At 45.2% G+C, this 24,422-nt stretch overlaps 2 protein-coding genes and 1 long non-coding RNA gene across 5 annotated transcripts in view; 2 read left to right on the top strand and 1 right to left on the bottom strand.

The window, feature by feature from the left end:
* Positions 1–1,120, top strand: part of SLC27A2 (solute carrier family 27 member 2) — a 44,237-nt gene extending 43,117 nt beyond the window's left edge. For both annotated transcript variants that reach the window (XM_039237133.1, XM_039237132.1), the window contains one exon: positions 712–1,120. In XM_039237133.1, the coding sequence (XP_039093064.1) occupies positions 712–888 (177 nt within the window). In that variant the 3' untranslated portion in view covers positions 889–1,120. The remainder of the gene's footprint in view (positions 1–711) is intronic.
* A 1,498-nt stretch (positions 1,121–2,618) lies between these two features.
* Positions 2,619–24,318, bottom strand: HDC (histidine decarboxylase). 2 transcript variants are annotated; one of them, XM_039237126.1, is made up of 12 exons: positions 24,169–24,318; positions 21,850–22,022; positions 17,568–17,681; positions 16,505–16,627; positions 13,685–13,819; positions 13,282–13,425; positions 12,747–12,813; positions 11,762–11,924; positions 11,580–11,670; positions 7,856–7,954; positions 3,813–3,914; positions 2,619–3,680 (listed from the first exon to the last, which is right to left on the bottom strand). In XM_039237126.1, the coding sequence occupies exons 1-12, from the start codon at positions 24,194–24,196 to the stop codon at positions 2,937–2,939; spliced, it is 1,983 nt and encodes a 660-aa protein (XP_039093057.1). In that variant the 5' UTR covers positions 24,197–24,318; the 3' UTR covers positions 2,619–2,936. The 2 variants fall into 2 exon arrangements, with proteins under 2 accessions (XP_039093057.1, XP_039093058.1); XM_039237127.1 differs by lacking the exon at positions 7,856–7,954.
* LOC120235026 lies at positions 21,930–23,809 on the top strand. Its single transcript, XR_005529278.1, has 3 exons — positions 21,930–21,990; positions 23,403–23,622; positions 23,701–23,809. It is a non-coding gene; the product is annotated as an uncharacterized LOC120235026 (long non-coding RNA).
* Positions 24,319–24,422: the final 104 nt, after the last annotated feature.

The raw sequence follows: 24,422 nt of genomic DNA, 5'->3' as shown, positions 1-24,422 counted from the left end.
TCTGTAGCTGAAGACTAGAGAAATGTTAGGTTTGGAATGTTAGGTTACTAGCTATTGTGGAAGTTGTATGTTATTTCTGTTAATGTTCATAAAGCACTGACGTTTACAATGAGATGGTGGAGAGACATGAAAATTGAAGTACTCTCAGATCATCCATCACCTATCAATTGAAGTAAAAATGCTTCAGTCTAGGGGACAAACAGGATGAGAAAATTCAGTGGTCTGTGTGCAGATGATCCCTAAATCCCTAGCCCCACCCCACCCCACCCCACCTTTAGTAAAACCTGAAGCTCACTAAGCAACAGACTGCTCCGCAGGGGAGGGGCCGAGAGAAGAATCCCAAGCACGCTCAGTGCTGGCAGCACAATTCTGAAGCGGGGCACAAACTCATGAACCATGAGATGATGACCAGAAAATCAAGAGTTGACAGAAATCAAGAGTTGGCACTTAACTGACTAAGCCACCCAGGTGCTCCTGCTCTGCATTTCACCCTCCACAGCCCCTCAAATCCCCACAGGTGACCTTAAAGCCTCAGAGGAATGAAAAACTACCTCCACAAAGGGCCCCCTAGTGGAGCTTCTGTAAGCAGGTGGTATTGAACTAGCTTCCACACCTCTCTCAGGAGCCAGATACCCCGCCCTCTCCCTTTTACCCCAAATCCTAATCTGTTCACAAAACACTGCAAAAGTGTAATTGTTTGATGTTTTCCAGGACACCATTGAGATCACTGGAACTTTTAAACACCGCAAAGTGACCCTCGTGGAGGAGGGCTTTAATCCTGCAGTCATCAAAGATGCCTTATATTTCTTGGATGACAAAGCAGAAATGTATGTGCCTATGACTGAGGACATTTACAATGCCATAAATAATAAAGCTCTGAAGCTCTGAATAATCCCAGGAGGATAACTCCTATTTCCAGAAAGAAATTGAAAGGGCCTAGTATAGCCACTTGATATAATCCAACCTTAATTTGATTGAATATTGTGACATGCCATTTTTTTATGCATTCCAATAATGGAAGACTTTTTGAAATTACACCCGAACCATCACACGTGAAAATATTTAGAGATGATTATTTTTCAATTTGCACCTACAGTTTGTATTTGCAGACTAAGCTTGTTAGGGGGTGCATTATTTTTTTAAAGATGTAATAAAATAGATGAACACCAACATATGAGATGGCATTGTCTCTTTCCTTACTTTACTCTAAAAGCAAACCCTGAGCCTTATGTTTGTTTTTATGTTTATTTAAGGACCCAGTCCCCTCTGACATGATGCAGGAGGGTTTGGGAACTTCAAGGAGTTCCTTCAGACTGGCTCTTTCTTCTTACACTCAGTTGGCTCCCTTCCTGAACAGAATCCCTTAACCTCTGCATGTGTTAGTAATAGACAGTTTCAAGAGTAGGTCCTCAGTAGCAGTGATCAAGACATGTTGTTTACTAGAGCTTGTCCTAGAAACAATGTCATGGTCACTAAGTCCACGTCCAGGAAGTATAATCCAAGTTCACCCCAGCCTCCCTAAAAGAAATGGAACTTCTTCCCCTAGAGGACATCTTCAGATGACTAGGAGCTGGCAAGGAGCCTCAATTCTCCCCCAGTTTAATCCCCATAAGGCCCTAGGAAAACATATCTAGGGATCCTTAATGATAGATGACAAGAGAGGTTGCCACTCTCACCCGGCCACACAGTACTAGAAGTATTTTTTAAACTCTCCTTTCTTTCAAGCAACTACCAAGAAGAGTCATGACCCAAATCCCTGCCTCTACTCATTATGCCCAATGATGACAATTTCTGAGTGCTTAATATGTATAAGGGACTTGAGGATGGCCTCAGGAAAACTCTGGATACCGCTGTGCCTTTGTGAATTTTGCCAATAATTTAGAACATTGCTGCTTGTGGGTTAGCACTAAAGAATGTTTGCAGAATTCTAAGCATCTCTGCCTCTGCTATATTGATCTCCCAGTGAGAATTGAACGCAAGTGATGGGAGAGAGCATGGCTTTTGTTTTTGAAAGTGTCACATTGTGCAATTGTGTCACTTGTGATCGTGTTACAGTAGATCTGGTGGTAAGTAGAGGTTATCTCGAAGGGCATGTTCTCAGATGAGAGCTCAGCACTTAGACTGTTAGCCAGAACATTAATGTCCTGTAACCAGAGCCTACTGGAGCCTGACCACCTTTGAGGCACATTTTAGACTTTCCAGTTAGAAACTCAGAAACTCTCCCACCCTGATGGCTTCCTCAGCCTCCCACTTCCCCAGACCTCTGTGATTCTGGCCAGGAACCACGGGTCCACTCTGATGGATAGAGACACCAGCACAGTATCCTCAATACCTGGGTTCGCATGTGTGTGCATAAAAGTAAGTCCTCACTTACAAGCTTTTGTGACCTAGAGCCTCCGTTTCCTCATTTATTAACTGTAAGTCACAGTGCCTGACTCAACCTGCCTGCTTTCTTCATACCAAGGGCTCCCCCAAAGTCATTTTTTCACAGTTAAATCCAAATCTTTAGTATTCCGAAAAGTAGAATCCATAAGTACATGCATTTAAGCTCCAGGATAATCTCTGGTTAATTAGTCAATGTTTCAATGGTCAATTAAGTCACACAGGATATCTTTTTTTAAGGACAAGTACAATTTATTTTTATGTTATATTTCATATCACAAGCTGAACCACAGAAGCTGCCTGTCAGCACACTACCTTGGGTCCTTTTTCTCTAACCAGACTGCTGGAACATTCTGTACCATGCTGGCTTAATCTCCCTGTTTGTATCCTATTTATTGTGGGTCATGAACCTCTGTGAGAATCTGATAAAATTATAGGCTCTCTCTTAAGAAGAATGCACATACACATAATAAGCACACAAATTCAGCACACAATTTTGAGGGGTTCAGAGACTCCCTGAAACACATTCTTGGGTTCTGTCTGAAACCCCTAATCTAGACCATTGCCTGCAGAGGGCAACAGGGCAACTGGAGCCCACACTGAGAACTACATTCAGGAAAGCTGGGGACGCTGTAAAACTTAATTAGTTTTTTAAAGGCACTTTTCTTTAGCATTATCATTTCTTCTGGAAACCTAGAGAAGATTCTGGCCCTAGAAGAGCCCTTCACAGAGCCATCTGTGGGCAGTGGCTTCTGAGCACTCACAGGCATGCTGTTGCAACTGAAGGAACGCACTGCCTTCTTCTTATTTTGCATGGACAAATAATTGAACAGGAAGGAGGACAGCTTGTGCTTGGTAACATCCGGGGCCTCTTCTGAAAAGCAGTCATCATCAAGTGGGTCCAGCAGGGTTTCAAGATGGCAGCTGTCTTCCCTTCCCACAGGACTGACTTCCACATGCTGAGGTTGCTTGATGATCTTCGTGGCCTGGGCTGGGTCATGTCCAGCCCCATTGACAGACTGAAGAGACATCCCATTGGCCAAGGCTCTGGGTCCCATGGTTTGGGAGATGAGGTTCCCAACCTGAGGGCTAGGTTGGGAAGTACAGTGCTGACTCAGGATAAGAGTGGCAGCATCTCGAATGAGATTCCAGTCTCTCAGGATGTCATCTCTGGTGGTGAACTGGGATGTCACGGTGAAACGGATGATCAATTTGTCCTGGATAGTAGCCGGAATGAGGAAGAGATGGCCATCTCTAGCTAATTCTTTTAATACACTTTCTGTAAGACAATTAGGACCCTGTTTGAAAAATAAAGAGAAGTGAAGTCTATGTGACATCCCCTGTAAGCATTCCCAGAAGCCCAGCATTTATATTTCCAAGAGGCTAAACAACCAATACTATTAATCATAAGCTATGGAAGATGCCATTACCTTTAGACGAAAAACCACCAGGCCAAGGTGCCTCTTGGCAGGAACTTCAAAGAAAGGGTCATTTCTCACCAGAGATTCAAAATATTTTGCCATTTCAGTGCCCTAGAATTGTAAATAGAGAATAGAGTTTAATAATCAGACAAGGGACAATTTCGTATGAACTTTCATTCTGCTACATGGGTTTACACCAGTGACACCCCCACAGAGTTCTGAAAGTCTTCTACCTGATTTTCTTCTCCTTTTGATTTTGCTCATAGTCCAAGCTGGAAAACCTCCAATGGCTCTCTATTACTTGTCACATCAGATTCACCTCAAGAACTCATTTCTGAGGGCCCTTTTTCAGCTCACCCCCAGAACCAGAGGCATCAATGCAATCTGGCCTTGTATCCTGGCTTCACAGCTTTTTGACTGGTTGAGGTGTCAAGTGAGGGCCAAAACCCCACCTATTCTCTGCATTCCCAGCCAGCCACCCTGTGTACCAGCTGCATCTGTGCAGAGAAAGACATTCTTGTTTTTACGGTATGTAGAGGCACAATGGGGGCTGTCCACAGCTCTGCCCTCACCCTAAGCCTACATCTTTCCCTCATCTCTCAAACCTTTTCAAATCCTATACATCAAATGCTCTTTCATCTCCCCCACTTTTTTTTACATTCCACAGAGACCATATTTTTACATATTTTCCCGACATACATCATAGAAAACTGTTTGCACCAGTTTATCAAGTATAGAATTTCTATTCAAGGTGATGGAAAAAGTTCTAGAAATGGTAATGATGGTTGCACACATTGAGAGTGTACTTAATGTCACTGAATTGTACACTTAAAAATGGTTCAAGTGAAAATTCTGTTATGTATATTTTACCACATTAAGAAAAATGGAAAGCTTTGTACCATATTAACCTTTCCAGGAAGTTTATGTCATTTTTTTAATTTCTTTTTTTTCTAAACTTAGGATTATTAACCAAACAAGGACAGGTTTTAACTTTTCTTTCATTTTAAAAAAATTTCTTCAAATATCTGGAAGGATCTCGATAAAATATATGCTAAGTAACTGCTATCTCCTGGTTCTCATTGAATCTCCTCATTTTCAGACTTGATACTCTATTTTAAGAGAGCTCAAAAAATTCAGCTAAGCACCTCTTTGACCATGATGAAGCAAGTTGCTGCAAACCTCATCCAGACCCTTCTATTTCTGAGAGAGACCACTCATGGTCTATTAAAAACGGTCTCCAATCACTGCCCAAGAACTTTTCATTTTCAAGTCCTAAAGCTCTGAGAGAAGGCACCCTTCTAAATGTTTTCCAACTGTTTTATACTTTAGCAATCCATGTTCTAATTTCACAATGATTCTGCCCATATCTCCTTCCCCTCCAGGCCCGTTTCCACCCACCTACCCTCCCAATATTGATCTTTCCAAGTAAATGTTTCTTAACTCTACCTGAGTACCATTAAGATATCTCAGGTACAAACCTAGAGTCAGGCCAGGTAAGGACCATGAAGCTGACACTTTTGAACAAAAAAGGAGACCCAGAAGTCATCTTTGTCCAGCCTCTTCATTTTCCTAGAAGAGGCTAAGGGAAAGTGATTTCCCCAAGGTATGAGTGGCAGAATGCAGGTCTCCTGGTCACCAAGCACATGCTCCTCCCACCACACTCTGCTGCTTCCTACAACATAAGCTGTTTGCAACAAGGTAGAAGCAGGGGAGGGGAGAGGGGAAACCACACAGCATCCCTGCCAGCAGAAACCACCTTTATGGGGGAATAAAACAGTGCTGCTCCCAGTGTCCTGAACCACTCTAGGTCAAGGCTGGGCAAATACAGCACCCCCCCAACCTGTTTTTGTAAATAAAGCTTTACTGGAACACAGCCATGCCCATTTGTTTATGTGTTGTCTATGGTGGCTTTTGTGCTAAAATGGAAGAGTTGAGTAGTTGCAACAGAAACAATATGGCCCACGAGGCCAGAATATTTAGTCTGTCTTTTACTACTAATCCCAACTATAGGTGATAGGAAATGATTAATGATGATGATGATGATGACGACAATGACGATGACAATGATCTATTATCATTAGAATAAGGGAGAAAAATGGAGGAGGAAGAGAGAAAAGGAAGAGGAAGTAGGAGGAGGGGAATAAAAATATATTCATTGGCTATTAGGTGAGCATTAGGTCCTGTACTAAATAAGAACTTTATATGTATTACCTCATTTAAATATTACCATAAACCATTGAGAGAGATATTACCATTTCCCATTTTATAAATTAGGAAGCCAAACACAGGAAGTTTAAGTAAATTGTCTAAGGTCCCCAAATAGTAAAGGGTAGAACTGAAAAACCAACCCAGATTCCATTTTCTAAAGCATTACTGTAATACAGAGATATACACAACTTGGTTTTCTATAACCTTCACATAGTAGAAGATAGTCCAAAATTGTGAAGAGAGGAGGCCTTCCACTCTTGAGCAGGGCACTATGGGGCCAGTCAGGATGACTACCCCAAGCACTGTTGTAAGAATCTAATAAAATACTATATGGTATTTTTAAAATTTAAGACACTATGCAAGTCATAATTATGAGCACAGTCAAGCTGAAGAAATGAAACTAACTCACATCAAACAACTCAGCTTTAGTTCCACCTCTTACTGTTGTGGGACACTGGTAATCTTTGAGCCCCGTTTTATAAGTGTGCTTGAATAGGTGATCTTAGGAATGCCAAGGAAGCAGTAGCAGTGACTGCGACAGATGGAATTGTCAGGAATGCTCCTGGGAGAAATGGAACCTAATCCTTTAACAACATATGGAGAAGAGTGACCAATCCAGGAGGGCAAAGTGAAGGTGAAGGTGCAGAGGCAGACTGAGGAGACAGCTGACATTGAGAAGCCTGAGCTAAAATAAAGGCTGATAACCAGGTCCTTGAAAGCCAGGTCTAGGAGTGTGGGGAAGCTGATGAGAATTTAGAGCTTTGACTTGTAAGAGGAGCATCAAGGGAGTTGGCCAGAACCTACACATTGAATATTCAGTCCTAAGAGCTTTCCTATGACTGTAATCTCCACCATCTCATTCCACAGCCACTCTCTCCAATATTGGGTCTGAGGATATAGACAGAGTTCAAAATGTCTAACATCTCTCAATATGCTAGATGACAGCCACTCATTGATAAATGTCTTGTTGACAAACACCTTGATGTTTGTTACAAATGTAAAATTTCCAACAGTAAACCAGTCAATGTTACTGCTTCCACCATCTCATTCGGTTGCGTGTTTATTTAATGAAGAAGGAATTCCTAAAGGAAAGGTGGAAGGAGAAAGACACACAGAGTATAAAAGACAATGTCTTTGGATTTATCGAATGCCATGGCTTTTACCAGTGGTTTTGTCTTACTCATAGGCACTAAGAGAAATGAGAAAAACACTGCTGGCCAAAGTTCTTAGTGAAGACCCACCCCTTTCATGAAGAATATGACAGAGAGACAATGCCTGTCTCACCTCTGGGTCTTGTTTCTAGCACAATGATTTTGTTGTTGTTGTTGTTGTTGAATTGAGTCAAAATAAATTATACCAAATAGACTTTCGGTAAATACCTATTGACACGATGCAGAGGTGTTTGTTCCAGACTTGGTAGGTCTACATCTCCAAGCCAGAAGAGCCATGTCTCAGGAATAACCATAAGAGTGACTCAAATAAGAGTGACAGCTGTGATAATTGGAGAATTCTTAAAAAGATATGCTCCTACCATAGACACACAAGCTGTCCTTTGATTTATTTTCTCTTTCTGTCTCTGCAAACCAGGCTCTGGGGGCATCACTCCCAGGTGCTTAATGATAGCAGAAGGAGTAATGAGATACTCATTCATGGGGACATACAGCAGATAGCCCTCAGTGTCATGTTCTGCTCAGTGTCCCTCTAGCTAACAAAGAAATGGCCACCCTGAATAATCAAGTCCCAGGAGCCCAAATACAGGCTCAGACACCTGAGCCAAACACCACAGGTCCCCTGGGCAGAAATCAGCCTTCCTCCCCATGAGGACACATAGCAAGATTACATACGTGTCTGACGTGTGCTTGAAGATTCTTCACCCCAAAGGACCGAATCACGAACCAGAGTTTAAGGGAGCGAAACCGCCGGCTCAGGGGGATCTGCCAGTGCTAGAACAAAGGAACACCGTGCTCGCGGTTAGAGGCAAGGGCACTGCTCCCTCATGCACTCTTCAGCTTTATCATCCCCTGCCTTCCCAGACCTCCAGGGACAGAAAGCGTCGCCATGACTCCAAAGCTGTTGCTAAGGAGAAGCTAAGGCAAGTTATCCAAAGGCTGCCCTGTCACGTGACCAAATCATGGTGAAGGTGGCCAATAATTACCCTTGTCCAAGAGCAGGACAAGTGGAAACCAAGTCCATGACCCTGAGCGAAGGAGAAGGCATTTTGCTTCAAACGCCGCTTTAAACAATTCAAGATAGGGGCAATACATGTTCTCTCTAAAAGAACCTAAGTTCCTCACATTGCAGAAAATAAAGTTCTATTTCTATTCCTCGTGCAAAATGTAAAGTGCAGTGGTCAAGAGCTGGGATGCAAGCGCCCCACAGACCTGGGTTTCTCCTCCAGCTCTGCCAGTTACTGTCTGTGACCTTGGGCACTGCTGCCTCACTGGCTCCTGGTGAAACAGAGAATGGACAGCACTTCGGAAGGCAGGAAAAGAACCAATGCAAAGAGTTTCACAGGAAGTTGTCAGTAAGTGTTGGATATTTAGATGATAAAAACATGAGCTACAAATCACAGCAGGATTTCTGCCTAGGACCAAGGTGACCAGTATTTAATCTCACTGTCTTGTCCTGACTTCTTCCTGTGACACCCCTGTGCCCTCAGGAGGCATCACTCCAGCTTTCAGATTTCAAATGAGCATCCACATCTCAGCCTCTGTTCAACCAAAGTTGACCCTTTGTTCCTGGTGACCAATTCAACAGAGCTTAAAGCTCAAGACTGGGGGGCACCATAGATCTAAAAATTACCAAACCAATATTGCAGATCTGAAAACAGGCCAATGGGTTTGGAAAACATTGGCAGTTAACCTGATGAGTAAGGTGGTTTCTAATGACCTCTGCCTCTAATGGTCAGAAAGCAAATGTCAGAATGCTTCACCACAATTTCTGCTGAGTAAAAATAAATATTTGTCCCACTGAGTATTTATCTACTTATCCACAGAATTGCTAAATCCTCAAAACTGTGCTCACCTTCACCCTTCACCCTTATTTCCTGACCTGGGCATACTCCCTTTGGGGACACTCCCCCTTTGTTGATGGACAAGGTTCTCCTACATCAAGTACTAAGCCTTTAATTTTTTAAACAAAACATCCTAGTGGTGAGGACTGGCTTGGGGACTTTCACTTACCAGCAGAGGGCATCAAAACCTGGCCACAGGACAAAATTTCTGTGAACAGGAAAGCAGTCAACACCACCCCTTATTAGATAAACACTCTAGGAGAATAATGAATGGATAATAGGAGGCTTCTCTAAAAATATTGTTTCCCAAATGGTTATGGCCAATTGACTGCTTTACCTCACCAGAAATTAAAATGAGAGGCAGAGATTATTTTATTTTTTATTTCTTCATGCTGTTTTTCATATCTCTGGTTTTTCCTCTGGTTATTATTCTAAAACCATTCCATGCTGACCCAGAAGGTGGTTCTAGCTGATATTTTCTGTTAGAGCAGGAACTTTGGACTTAAAGCGACATGGCTCTGCTTAAACTTGAGACATCCCAAAACCTCTTCCGTGTCCTTGCAAGGTTTTGCATGTCTCCCCTGCCAGGGGCAAGATAATGCCCCATCCACTAGTGGGAGCTTGATGTCAGAAAATCTAGACCCGATTTTAGGCGGCGCCAGGGCTCAAGTCCCTAAGTCTTCTCTCCCAGGAAGCTGCTCTGTTTCTGCCTTATCTCAAACATGGCTGGCCTTCAGTTTAAAGCTATGGCAACATGAGTTTCTATGAGACTTGAAAATTAAATCTACCCAGTTAGAGGTGAGGGAAGGAAAAGAATAAAGTAGCACTTTCTAGATGTAGATATATAAATAATAAGGCTCCCTGAACCAATGCTAAGCAAAGTTTAATTCAATATTTCTATAAATTATCTGGAAGAGAGAGAGCACCGTTAAATCTCCAAACTGATAGGAATGAACCACAGAAACATCTTGAGACACTGGCACGAACAAACAGAGAAAACAAAACAAAAAAAGTAACACGAGATCCAAAGTGGGCCGAGGTAAGACAATACTCTAAAGTTATGATGATCCAAATTCACTTATAAGAAGATGGGCACCATTTCACACTCAAGAAAGAAACAACACAGAATTACCCCTAATGATATCTGCCCTTTGGGATGCTGGGGGAAAATATTTTTTAAATTAAAAATTTCTGAAAATCTACCGGACAGGGCAATGGAGATGAAAGAACCATTATTCGTCTATTTTTATCAACTTCTATAGGGTCTGTACGCTTACTACATGCAATGCCAATCAAAAAAGCCTCAAAAATCTAAAGGAAGTATAAACTGGACTGAGGGAGAATAGCCAATATAATAGAGATGAGAGAGCTATTATTTTAGGACTAAAAGGGCAAGACATTTCAGCTGCCCAAGGAGACAAGACATTTTCAAACTAAATCTTACAGACATCAGGCCTCGCTCTCTCGGCTTCACTGCATTAACTCATTTAATCCTCACAAGCCTAAGAAGCCAATATTATTATCATCCTCATTTTACAGATAAGGAAACCTAGACAGAGAGGCTATGTCATTTGACTAAGGCCACACACGTTAACAAATTGAGGAACAAGGATTCAAACACAGGCCATCTGGCTTTAGCACCTAAATACTTAACCATTTTGCTATAGCAAATCTCTGCACCGTAAGAGTTTTTAGGACTATTACCCCTCCCGTTTATTGTGTTAACTGATCTACATGTATATTCCAATGTCAGCCTCACAATACCCTATCAAATCAGTGCCACTGTGCCCATTTTACAGATGAGGAAGCCACAACTCTGAGAGAGCCGTTAAGTTTCCCAAAGCCCCTCTCTGGTGGCATGGCGTTTCAAACCAAGCTCATCTCACTCTGCTCTGCTGCCTCCTATTGGCCACAGATATATAGCATGTTTACATCTCTGTCGCCCCTACCATTAAAGGAAAGGCTCCTCTTCAAACTGAGGAGTAAATCTGAAAAGCTTGTTTCCCCAAGAGACAGTACAGGCTGCCAATGCGGGCAGGTTCAAGAGACCAAGGTATAGCTAGTTGGAAAGGCCAGGACTGCTCTGAGGCGTCCAGAAGCTCAGGAAGTTCTGTCCCTATGCCCCACCACCTCCCATGGACACTCCCACCTTGTCTCCGTGGGGACAAGAGATAAAAGTGATTTAAGCAAGGATCCTCTTTCCCTACCCAAGGAAATTCTCCACCCTTCCCCAATGCTAGGCAGTAAGCAGAAAAGATTATCCAAGATGGAGACAGAAAAGAACTGATCCATTCATGGTAGAAAAGATATTTCTGGGAATTAAGGAATGCCACACATATTCAGGAAATGTGCATACTGCCTCAGAGGTTGGTCTCAATTTTTAAACAATTTTCTGAGCTTCATTCCATATACTTAGAAACCGAAGGCATACAGCAGTGTATTATGGGATGAGCTCACAGTGTGCTGATTTCAGACAGCAGCCAACATAAAAGAGACCCTCTGGGGCCAAGTGCAGCCAGTTTCCATCTCAGAGGCCACCATTTCCAGCCACTCACCATGAAGTCAGTGGCCATGCCGGAGTTGGCATGCCTGAGGTAGATGGGGTTCACGCTGAAGGTCTGCTGCAGCTTGTACTTGTCCTTGACCCTGTGGGTTTCCAAACGGGCATTAGTGGCTGAGGCCTCTGCAGAGGAAGCAAGGCTTTCCCATGGGCTAGAAGCTTGGCTGCCACACTCACCAGAAGCCAGTACAGTCAAAGTGCACCATCATCCACTTGGAAGGGTTAAAGGTGAAGGAATCGGCATACTCGATGCCCTTCAGAAACCCCCGGAACTCAGGGCACAGGAAGGCAGTGCCTGCATAGGCAGCATCAATGTGGAGCCACAGTCCCTCACTGGCACCTGAGGAGGCAAATGTCACCCGGCTGGGAGGCGGGACTGGGGGGTGGGAGTAGGGGTGGCCACCAGCCAGCTCAAAGGCATCTCTCTCCCTTTGCAGTGGCTTGGGGATTTCAAGAGAAGAGAAGAAGGGACAGCCTGCTCTGGCTGGAGGATGTGGAGATGAGGGCGGGGGGACACGTCAGTGAGAGTGGAGCCTCCTGAAGGGAAGTCTACAGAGCCATACCTGGCCTTTTTCTCTCACTGGCCAGAGGGCGGACGCTCTCTTGGTGAAAACCTGGAAGTTCCTGGCACAGAAACTAACTTCCCGCTGGCCCAGACAGCAGTGTTAACGCATCTAACACCGTTAGAGAGGGGAGGTTTCTCTTCCCTAGTGGATTTCTTGCTTAGGAACTTTAAACAATCCTCTTTGGGTTTCTTCTCTGCCTTTATCTTCCCCCATGGCTTCCCCTACCCTACCACTTTCCTCTCCTTAGCCTAGAAGAGAAAATATTTCACTGTGCCTCATTTACCCTGGGTTTCACATATAGCTTGCTTTAAGTAGATTTCAACATACAACCGAAAGGACAGGAAAACCCGGGGACCTCCCAGGCTTGTCTCCTGAGAGGATGCAGGGCAGGGCCAAGGAGCAGCTCTCTAACCCCTTGCCCACTGCTGGGTGACCTGGCTGCCTAGGAGAAGGCCCTTGTGAGCTGTGGTGGCTTTTCTAACTCTCTCTGCACTGACCAAGGAGGAATAGGAGCATTCTACAGAGCTAGTTTCAGGTTCTTGGCACATTCTGAAGTTCATTACTTGTCTTCCTAGCCAGACAGGGCAGACACTTACAGATGGGACCCAGCTCTGACAAGCAGTCAAATGCACAGACCCCTGTGGTCCCCAGCGTTGCACACACCTGAAGGAAAATAAAGGCAGTTAACGTGGGAGGGGACTCGTGTGACACATTTGGCCTGATACAAAGATTCTAACTACCTGTATTCTCTACCCCACCCACCCCACCTCAACAGTGTATATTTCACATTACACTTTACCATGACTGAGAGTGAGATATATGTTTTATATAGCAATCTAGCACATATATATGTGTATTTGAAATGAAAGTCTCACCAAACAATACATACTGTGGCTACAGGAGTGTACTCTGATAGTCTCTATTCTACTTATTTTTTTTTCTTATGCGGATTATGACCCACAGAATTTATTTCCTAACATGCCAACAAATAATAACTCATAATTTGTAAAGCAGCATATTTGACAATATCTCTGCTTTTCTTTGCAGCAGGTTACTTGCCTGAATTCTGCCCAAACTCCTTTCTCACCTCCAGGTTCTATCATTCTAAGCTTAGAACACATTCTGACTTACAAAGACAGGCACCAAGCCCCTCTCCTTGTCCTCTTTGATGGCTTTCTGAAGAGCTTCCCCTCGGAGTGAGAAGTTGTCATCCACAGGCAGAAATTTCATCTTCACAAGAGAAATCAAACCAGCTTTTTCCACTGATGAGTGAGCCTAGAAGGACCATGAATACCTGTTAGCAGAGTTATCCTGGGATAAGTAACCTCACCAAAACAATACCGTTGAAGCCAGACTAAAGGAATCAAAAATAACATTTTTTGTGTCTTTTCCCCTTCAGTTCCTGGAGACAACCTCCAAGGCCTGCACTGCCCTGAGCTCCAGAATACTCAAATCTAGAAAAAAATTACTTAAGAGCTAAGACTCCAGAAGCCAAGCCCTAACCCCAAGGTTTGGCCTATATTGGGCAACTCACCTGGTCAGAGGCATAGGCAATGAGCCGGGCGTTCAGGACAGACTCATCTGCCCCAGGTTCAGATGCTTTCATTTCTAGGATTTTGTTCTTCCTTGCTGCCAGCAAGGCGATCAAGGTGGACTCACTGACTGTGCTCTGTAGTGGAAGAAGGATTACCAGTGGCAGCCTCTCCTTGAGTTCTCTGGGTAGATTCCCCAGGCTTCTAGGGGTGTGTGTGTGTATGTGTGTGTGTGTGTGTGTGTGTCTGTGTGTGTGAGTGAGTGAAAGCTATTCCTAAGAAGGGGCTCTCCCACCAGGGCTGTCCTTCCTCCTGACTCTCAGGCCTATTCCACATTCTCCCTTCACAACACCTTATGCATTCCTGGGACACCCCCCTCTCCTCTCATTTTTGGGGGAGGTAATGCACATTTTCACCGAATACCAACCTCTTTTTTAAGAGGCCACAGAGACCAACAAGAGAATGTTCAGCCTCAGCTAGGTACAAATTTGCTTACAGATATGTTTGCTCCCCATGTAAAACTTGCTGAAAATAAAGAACTTTAGGTATGGAAACAGAGTTTGTATCTAAAGACATATTCCAGAGAGACAGAGGTCCTGGTCTATGTGAGAGGCTAGTCACTGTGGCCTTGATTCCGTTGCCAGTGGCTCTCGTGACCTTGGGTTAACATTGCCCCTCTGGAAGATTCTTTTCCATTTATAAAATGGAAAGCATCCCTCCGGCCACCTCCCAGAGTGGGAGTATTGATTATCCAAATGAGGGCTAAACAGGATTTCATTCTGGCCACACGATTATGGGAATCCTGTGGGACCCCTCAGCAACCTTACAGAAATCTTGATGGTGTCTCAACATTCATTCTCTCAGTCTTTGGTGTCTTTGCTTCTTGAAATCTTGAGGTGACTGACAGCTGATAGCTCCTTGCTAAAAAGCCTGGCAGACAGTGTCATAGGGAGTGGTCTATAGAGATCAGATCCTACTAGATAGTCATTGACTGGAAATTACTCCACAAACAGAGGTCAGCAGAACAGTAATACTAATAATAATGCCACCTTCCATCTACATAGCTATTCATAGTTTACAAAACTTTCTGTCATCCCTTCAGCTCCATAAAACCTCTCTGAGGTTCTTTTGACTTGTGTCTGCAGATGAATGCTCAGAGATGTTACAGGACAGAACCAAGTTCACACAGCTGATGAATACAAGAGACAGCATGATTTAGACAGGCGAGGGTTTGAATCCTCACTCTTCTACTTACCAGCTGAGCAAGTGGGGCAAGTTCTTAACCTCTCTGAGTTTCAGTGCTCTTATCTCAAAAGTCAATGATGATACTATTTACTTATAGAGTTCTTGAGGTAATTAAATGAAAAGCAAGATTGTGTACAGCAGGCATTTAGCATGTCTCCCAGATAATATCTGAAGCTGTAACTATTTTTGCAAACAATATAGAAGGTCCACAACATGCAGCAATATGTCTTCCTTGTGAGGATTTTAATTTTGCTGCAAGACTAGAGAGAGAAGGAGTCACTTAGCTAGCAAATGAGCCCAGCAACGTTTCTGGTTCTCAGCTCATGGCACCATGGCTGGTTTTATTTTAAAGAAGAGTTCATTGAATGTCCATATCCACTCTTTGAGGAAACCATTATTGTTATTATATTAGTTCTCATTATTATTATCTCTATCTTATAGATTATAAAAGCAGGAAAATTACATGCTTCAGTAGAATTCAAGAATCTGAGGAATTCTCAGGGCACCTGGGTGGCTCAACTGTTTAAGTGTCTGACTCCTGATTCTCAGGGTTCATGAGTTCAAGCCCTGCATCGGGCTCTGCACTTACAGTGTGGTGCCTGCTTGGGATTCTCTCTTCCTCCCTCTCTCTCTGTCCCTCCCCTACTCATGTTCATACACCCTCTCTCTCTTTCTCTCTCAAAATAAAGAAACGTATAAAAATATCTTTAAAACAAAAGAATCTTCTTAAATATAGAGAACAAAGAGGGTTGCTGTAGGGGTTGTGGGAGGGGGGATGGGCTAAATGGGTAAGGAGTTTAAGGAATCTACTCCTGAAATCATTGTCGCACCATGTGGTAACTTGGATGTAAATTATAAAAAATAAATACATTATTAGATTAAAAAAAAGAAGAAGAATCTGAGGGTTCTCAAAGGTCTCAGAACCAAGCTCTCACGAATATCCAAGGTCTATATAGATGCAAAAGAACCTAGCAATGTGCACAGCCTATGGGAGGCACCTTGCAAGCTCCATTATACTGACTGCTCTTGATAAAAAAGGAAATATTTGAGGAAGTATCATTTGACAGATATCCAAACGATAGGGTTATAGGATAAGATAAATTGATTTATGTCATTAGTTTTTCTTACTACCAAGGGTCTCCTGGACCCAGGAGGGAGGGGAAGAACTTTCTACTTGCCTTTTTTTTTTTCTTTTTGGACCAGAAGGTGTTAAATAAGACAAGGAAGAGGAGAGGAATTGTCAGTTTATAACTAAGAAACCTGAGTCAAACAATACTGGAAATGTGATAATGTGCTGATTTCTTCATCTTTCTCAAAGAGAAAAGAAAGGAAGGGTGGAGGTGGCAACAGTTTTAGACAGTGGCAGGGGTGGCAGCCATGACAGTGGTGGCGTCAGTGATAGTAGCAGCAGTCAGGACAGACAGTGATGATGGTAAGGGCAGGAGCAGTGGCAGCGATAGGAGGGCAGTAGGTGACACAGGAGAACCTCCACGGAGAAGAGAGTGCCTGGACAAGGGTTCAGCTTATCTTTCACTACTTAGCCCTCACTCTGGGAGGAGCTTTGCCAATGGAGGTACCTGCAAGACGCCGCCTCCCTGGCTGCCGGGGTGGTGGTGCAGGAAGTGCTCTGGGAGCCCCAGCATTTTTGCCAGCCAGTCCATGACGTTCATCTCCAGCTCCGTGCATGCAGGGCTGGAAGCCTGAAAGAGGGAAAGCAGTCTCATCCAGATAGCCCCAGGACCCTGAATGCAAGCCCCCACCAGCCCCAGAAACACATCTGTCTCTGCCCTGACCCTTCCCGGGTCCCTGTGCTCTCAGTGAGAACCTGACCTATCTTCCCCCTGGAGAAGGGGTCAATGTCAGCCTTGTCCCCCATTCCCATCCCATCCTTTATCAAACCAAAAAGGGCAAAGAATGTAGGGCTTTGGATTGATGCCACCCTCAGTGAAACAGAGTCCTGTCTGAACTCCAGAGCTCTATGGAGAAATAGCCCTAAAAATGATTGCTTCCATTTGGCTTCCCTAGTCCCCAAAATACCCAACCGAGCAGATTTCTGAAGGCCAGGGGCAAGTTTTAGGACTAAGAAAGAAAGCACTCCTTCCTGGAAAAGACAGCAACACTCCCCCCTCACTCCTCTCAGCCTTTCCTCCCCACAACACACCCTTCCTTCAGGCTTACAATATAAAGCTGTTCTAGGAGGCTTTCTGATACAATTTAAAGCTGCTTGGTGCTTAGGGGGTTATTAAGGGAAGTCCGAGGCTATATCCCTAACCCCTCAAAGACGAGAGCACAGGGAAAGCCGTACCCACAGGCACCAAAGGGCTTAGTTAGGATCACAAACCGTGGCAATAACCAGATCTCATTCCAAATCTCATCTCTGTCTCCATGAGCTGTATGATCCTAGGGAGATAAGTTACTTAAGCCTCAATTTCTTCATCTACAAAATGGGCCACTATTCATAATTCCACAGGGTTAAAGGATCAGATGAGGTAATTTATATAGAGCTTAAGCTGAAAGAATGTGGCCATTGTTAATATTTAACTTAGAACCCATTTCAGAGATCAGGACAAAATGTGTCTGCCTCAGGATGTCACCTTCTGCAAGTTGCCACTGCTTACAGCTACAGCCATGGTTACTCACCCAGGTGAATCCCAAGCAGTTGATGGCATCGGCCAGCATGTCTCCCAGAAGTGATGGCCACGAGGTGAGAGCTGGGTAGTAGGCATGCATGTGGGGGCTTTGCCAGTGTACGACCTGGAGGCAGAGCATGTACATGTGTGGTACCAGGAGGCTTTCTGGGAGGCTTTCCTCTACCAGAGACCCTCCTTGGCAGGGGGAGGCACCCACTCTAGAGATGAGCTGACACTTTTAAGACAGTCAAGTAAATGACACAACTCCATAAAAATAAATGTAGTGTTCTTGCCACCCGCACTCCTCATATTCTAAGCTGCTTCGTCAGTGGAGCTTTTGTACACATGCTAAGGCCAGAAGGGAATATGCAAAATGAAAATTGGTATGGTAATTAAGGTTGTGGATTCTGGATAGTGTGCACATTAGTCTCCAGTGCTTCTCCCTCATGCCACTCTGCCCAGTAATAAAGAGGAAGCAGACTATGAGCTCTAGGAGAATAGGTTGCCTGTCTCATCCAGTGTCTTGTGGGAAAAAAAAAAAACCATCCTTTGTTTTTTGGAGCTCTCTGAGCTCTCTGGGCACACAGCTCCTGCACAGGATCAGGGTACATGGATTCAAAGTTGTCCTTAGCTTCCCAAGCAGGGTGGTGAAAAGAGAGAAAGGGCAGGGGAAGTGCCAACCTGAGTGCATGGTACCCCTACCTCAAAGTTAACCCCTGAGCCCACAGTCAGGTTGAAGAACCGGATGTAAGCAGGAGCCAGCTGGACAGACAGGGCCCCACTCTAACAGGCTCATGAGATTTATTGATTATCTAATCTGACTGCATCTCCCTGTTTTATGAACATGCCCTTTTCATTTCTGCATTCATGTTTTTGAGCAATATTATGTCCCCGGACAGGAAGGCACTTCCCATATTGACAGGACCTTTCAAAACCTGTTAATTCTTAGAAAGGTACTGAATACCCATTTCCTCCACAAACCTTGCCCCAGTTCCCACCCCGCTTTGATCCTTTCCCTGAACCCATGGAACATTCTCATTCTAGATAGATGTTCCACCTACTGAGAACTCATTAGTCAACATCTTAGTGTATCATTAGTGAGCTATTTGGTATGCATAAATTCTTTTTATTCCTCACTAACAAAGGTAGTGTCCTAGACAGTGTCTGTGGTAGGAGGAACATACAATTAAAGTCCAAGGACACAGGTTTGTCTTTCCGTGTCCCTAACCAGATGTGTGAGTTTGTAGGTTTATAGTAAAGTTAATAGGCTTAAGCTCCAAGGCCCACGTTTGCATGGATCTTTTCTAAGAATCATACTTAATTTTATTTTCTTACAGGTCTCAAAATTTATATGTGATTCAGACCCCATAAAAACATGATCCTCCCCTGCACCTTTCTTGACCTCAGTTTCTCATCATAAAATAAATCTTGTTTCCTGGGGCTATCATGTGGATCAGTCTAGGAAGAAATTTGCCAAATGGAAAGCACTAATGTTCACGGTACGTTAGCCACCCAATGATAGACACATCATTTATCCTGACTTGACTCTTAGATAATCAGACCTCTTCCTCCAATTTTCACCAGGCAAAATGTGTTCTATGTAACAATATCTTCCCCTTTCCATGCTTTATCTTAATTCTCACAAGACCCCTATGAGGTAAGTTCTATCATTACCCCTGTTTTTACAGATGAGAAAGGGGGCTGGCGAGTGTGAAGCAGCATCCTGTGATCACACACACCTCACAGACACAGATAATAGTGCCAAGACAGAAATCCCAGGCTGTCTAACCCCACAGCCCAATCTCCTAAACAGGATAGTGTCCTGCCTTCTCTCACTGTGCTGCTCTCTCTCCCATATGAAGAGGAGAAAAGGTTTTCCTTTCTTTCTTTTCTTAATGTTTATTTATTTTGAAAGAGAGAGAGCACACAATCATGTACTCAAGGTGGGGAGGGGCAGAGAGAAAGGGAGAGACAGAGAATCCCAAGCAGGCTCCATGTTGTCGGCACAGAGCCCAATGCAGGGCTCGAACCTACAACCTGTGAGATCCTGACCTGAATGAAAATCAAGAGTTGGACGCTTAATCAACTGAGCCACACAGGCTCCCCCAGTAGAGGAAGTTTTTCTAACCAGAGTTGGAATTAAAGCAGGACAGTTATTGTTTGTGTCTGGGAGATGGCAGGGAGCGAAAAATCAATCCAGTCTTCAGTGAGAGACTGGTCAGAATGAGAAAGCAAAGGACCAACTGCTTTCAGGCCATCTCTCAGAGTCTGGTACAGCCTGCGAGATTAGATGGAAGACGAGGCCCTCATTATCGGTGTCCTTAGTGACGGTATTTTGGAAACCCCAGAGAAGGGCTTCCATTCCCTAGCCCTATCAAGAGGCAATTATCTGTTCTTGCAAGATAAATATGATTAGATAAGCTAGAGGAACCTTATCAAAAACAGGCAGACCTCTGGGTCCAGAAATGAGCCTCTTTGCCCACACCCCCACCCACCCCCCACTGCCCCCCCAGCAACTGCTGGAATTGCAATCAAACAAATCAGCTCATTTCTGCCTCTTCCGGACAGTTGCTCTGAGTCTCACTACCAAATTACAGTTGGCCCCTCAAGAGATTACACTTTACAGAATGAAATCCATGAGATAATCTTATCAGAGAGTTAGCTTCCTTGGTAAAGCTTTACGATATGGAAATTTTCAAAAGGTGCTTATGAAATAGGCTGAGTGGTCAAATAAAACTGTGTATTTGGCTTTGTACAAACTTGCCAACCAATACGTTTGTAGACACTTATGCGGAGTCTGAATAATTTATCAACCCTGCCTCCAGGCACATTTCTGACACATCTAAATCTCTTAGAGGATGACGGTTGCAAATCTCAAGTCATCCTCGGAAAGTCTCTAGACACATGTGGTTCAGGGGCCCCTGGGTGGCTCAGTCAGTTAAACATACAACTTCGGCTCAGGTCATGTATGATCTCACAGTTTGTGAGTTTGAGCCCTGTGTCAGGCTCTGTGCTGACAGCACAGAGCCCACTTCAGATCCTCTGTCTCCCAATCTCTTTGCCTCTCCTCCCACACTCTCTCTCTCTCAAAAAGAAACAAGGAAGAAAGAAAGAAAGAAAGAAAGAAAGAAAGAAAGAAAGAAAGAAAGAAAGAAAGAAAGAACGAACTAGACATGTGTGGTTCAGGACACCAGTGACCCCAGCAGGCACAGTGCAAACAGCCTGCTTGTTGAGGTGCTGCTGAAGGTCAGTGCCGGGGGGGGGCAGGCTCAGGCTGAGTATTCAGTCACACACTAGTAGAGATACTAGTACAGGATAAAGAGCAGAGCCTTTGGACTAAGACTGGCCTGGGCTAACATCTTGGATCTGCCAGCCACAAATTCTGTAACTTTGAGAAAACAATTGCTATCCCGGAGCCTCAGTTTCCTCATTTCTAAAACAGGGATTGTAGGCTCACTGTGGGATGAAACAGGCTAGCCTGTAATGGGGCTCATCCAGTGCCTGGCATGTGGCACAGAGCTCAGTAAAAAGCAGCCCTTCTGTGGGAAGGGGACTGGTACACTTTAACATGAGCATCTTGGAACAGCTCCCCGTCCCTGGCAGCCAGGGACAGCGCCACAGACCACAGAGGTGGGCTCCAGTTCAAGCGCCAGCCAGCCTCTGTCTGTTCCCTGGCCCTGCCAGTGCTGTCACCAGCCAGTGCTCTTTGTCACTGGAAAGCTCCTTCTTACTCTTGAAAAGCACCTCAATCACGAGACACCCCCCCCCCCACCCCCCATAGGGAAGGACGTGGTTCCAGCCTCACTCAGCATTCTGGGCCTCCCTACCTGACAGGGTGCCCTCACAGAAAGTGTATTCTAGGCCTCCTTCCCTCCCTTCAGTGAGTCACAGCATTCTGTAGGAGAGTCCCTGGCTCTCCCAGCTGGGGCTTCAGGGACTATCTCCAGCCTCCTCTCTCTGTCATGCTATCCACATTGGCCTTTACCCTCAGACCCAGTTTGCATTCTCACCTCACCCCATTAGATTTCCACACATCCGTCAGGCTAGGCCCTGGGGTGAAGTGTTGATTCCCTCCAGCCTCCCACCCAGCACTACAGGTCAGCCCTGACATCAGAAACCTACTTTCAGTCACAATTCTGGCCCTCTATGTGCCTATAAGACAGGCTTGCGTGTTGGTGTACAAGGAGCAGGGCATCCCAAGTTACCCGAGGCAGGCCTCTCCTCAGGCCTACTGGCCCCCCACCTCCTCTGCCCTAAAACTCTGAACCATCTTTGTGGTGACTGTGTCTCACCCCAGGCATGATGATTCTCTCGATGTCCCCAAAGATGCTGTCCCAGCTGTCAGGTTCCTCAGGAGCACTGTCAGGCAGCTGGGCTCGCAGGTAACCAGGACGCACGTCTGGAGTCACCCGCCTCTCCCGCACGGTGCTCAGGTACTGGCAGATGTAATCCACCATCTCTTTTCCTACAAAGGAGGAGGAGAAACCAGCTTCATGTCCCCCATCTGGGCCTCGCCAATTCATGTCCGACCCCCTCGAGTCAGGGCCAACAGACTTGGTGAAGATGGAGATGGATTCGTGGGCTGATGGGGAAGGGTCCAATCCCCAGCATCAACCTTGTCCTCAGAATTTAAAAAATAAAGTGAGGGTGGGGCTGGCTCAGTCAGTACAGTGTGTGACTTTTGATCTCGGGGTCATGGGTTAAAGTCCCACATCAGGTGTGGAGATTACTTAAAATAATAATGTTTAAAAAGAATGAAAAAATAAGTAAGATGAATGAATGATGGGGGCAGTGTGTGAGTGAACAAATGAACAGACTGAAAATCTTGAAGTGTAAAATTCTAGCACCAAAGTAAAATACCTCCTTTTTCTCCCCCTTCCCTTATCCATATCCATCTTGATTGTCTCTCTTACCTTTCTTTCCTTCTCAAAAACAGAACATCTAATTAATTCACTACCTTCCAGGTTTAGTAGAAACGCTGTGGCTTTTTCTATCCAAAAATTGTTATACACACACACACACACACACACACACACACACCCTAAATTCCCATGCCAGCTTCTGATACAAGCTGGAAATTCTACTTGTTCACTATTCCCATTGGACCAGTAAATTCCTCACTTTTGGACCCATGGGCTTCTTTGAGAATCTGATGAAAATGATTGGCTTGCACACACAAACAATCTGGTGTATAATTTCTGCAGTTCAGGGGGTCCTGAAAGCACAACCACAGACCCAGACTAAGAACGCTGAACTAGCCTGAAGTCTTGGGGAAATGCAAGACCACGTCTTAATGACTCGACTTCTCTCCCTTTGTTTGCACCAACACCTCAATTTCTTAGATGCTCAAGAAAAAAAAATTGTCAAATGTATGACCAGATAAATAAGGAAGAAAAAGAGTCAACTCAAATACTCTGAAGCCTCTGTAAATTATTTTTTCCCCAGGACAGTGCCTGTCTCTTGCTACAAGTCTCTCCCTCTCTGTCCCTGTGTGTCTGTCTCCCTCTCTCTGTCCATCTCCCTCAAGACCTAATAGTTCCTCCATAGTGCTCCTGAGGTTTTTCTCTCCTTGAAAACATAAAATAAAATAGAGAAAAGGAGAGGGAATCCTATTTCTTGCCTCTGCACCAGCTTGTCTAAGGATTCTCATGAGCAGGACCAGCTCCAGGAAACACTGTGAAGGAGACAGAGGGACTTGGACACCTTTCCCTCTGTGCTCTCCTCCACACCTCAGGCAGCCGCCGCCTCTTGGCACTGAGGTGGCACCCCCGCTGAGCCCTGAAGCACTAGTCCAGCCCTCCACTTGTCCAGCGGCGGCTGAGATGTACTTGCTTTCCCCGCACAGGATGGAGGTCTACGGGAAGCTGCTCAGACTTTTGGGAAGCAGTGGATGGAGTAAGCCAGCGCATGGGGTAAAGGCTGCCAGCCCCTTGGTGAGCTCCGTCTGGGCGGAGGAGCCCGAGAAGTTGCATTTCACACGGGACAATACCTTACAGCAGAGACATTTTAGACGACATAACCTACCAGCCGGGATGAGGATGGAAAAAGCCACAGGGAGAAAAACGGTGAGCAACTACCCACTGCCCCCCTTGGCGAGCCACGCCTGCAGACGGGTTAACCACGGCTCCCTTCTCACCACACAGGGGCTTGCGACCGAGTAGCTGCTCAGTGAATATTTATGAAATGAAGGACTACATGAAAGAACAGTGCTGAGAGAGCCACCCAGAACCGAATATAAGGAGAGGATTTTGCAGCGACGACAGAATCGGGGGGGGGGGGGGGGCAGTTTTTCCGCCACTTCAGAATATGAATTCTTGTCCCATTTCGTGGACGGGGAGTCCGAGTCCTGTGCCTGTGGGAACGTGGACGGGAAAAGGGCGACACGCGCGCGCGAGTGGATGGATGGGAGGGGGGCGTGTGAGGCGCAGGATGAAAGAGACCGTCAGAACAGTTTTCAATCCCCGTCCCACATTCGCTTCTCAGGAAACACTGGGGGGAAGCCACCCCGCAGAGGGCAATTCTGGGGCTCCAGCCAAATGACCCCCCCCAAAACCTAAGGGCAGGTCACCAGCACTAGCCGCTGCAGGGCAACGGGGGTGCCTGTCGCTCACCTCGCTCTCTGTACTCCTGGGGCTCCATCGTGTCCGTCGGGCTGCGGCCGCGGCTCCTTCTCACTGACAGACACGGAGGAGGTGGACGATGGGTTCCTGGGCAGCCAGTGTGGGCCCTTTATTTAAAGTGTTCTCCTTCTGCCACCTTGGCTCCACCCTGCAGAGGCCCTTCCTCTAGGCCTAATTAACTCCACCCTCCCCCCCAGCGCGGGTCTAGAGACCCAGGATAAAAGGCGCTTCTAAAGTAAACAGTC

The sequence above is a fragment of the Hyaena hyaena genome, unplaced genomic scaffold (assembly GCF_003009895.1).
Source record: "Hyaena hyaena isolate Hyena2069 unplaced genomic scaffold, ASM300989v1 scaffold_120, whole genome shotgun sequence".
NCBI classification, from domain to species: Eukaryota; Metazoa; Chordata; class Mammalia; order Carnivora; family Hyaenidae; genus Hyaena; species Hyaena hyaena.
This window is presented reverse-complemented; position numbering and strand designations above follow the sequence as displayed.

Excerpts from the sequence above, each read along its gene's own strand:
- HDC (XM_039237126.1), bottom strand. The coding sequence starts at position 24,196 with ATGGAGCCCCAGGAGTACAGAGAGCGAG. Across the intron at positions 12,814-13,281 it reads GGGGCTTGGTGCCTGTCTTT|GTGTGTGCAACGCTGGGGAC; the intron begins GTAAGTCAGAAT and ends ATTTTCCTTCAG. Across the intron at positions 11,925-12,746 it reads GTCAGAGCTGGGTCCCATCT|GTGCCAGTGAGGGACTGTGG; the intron begins GTAAGTGTCTGC and ends TTGCCTCCTCAG.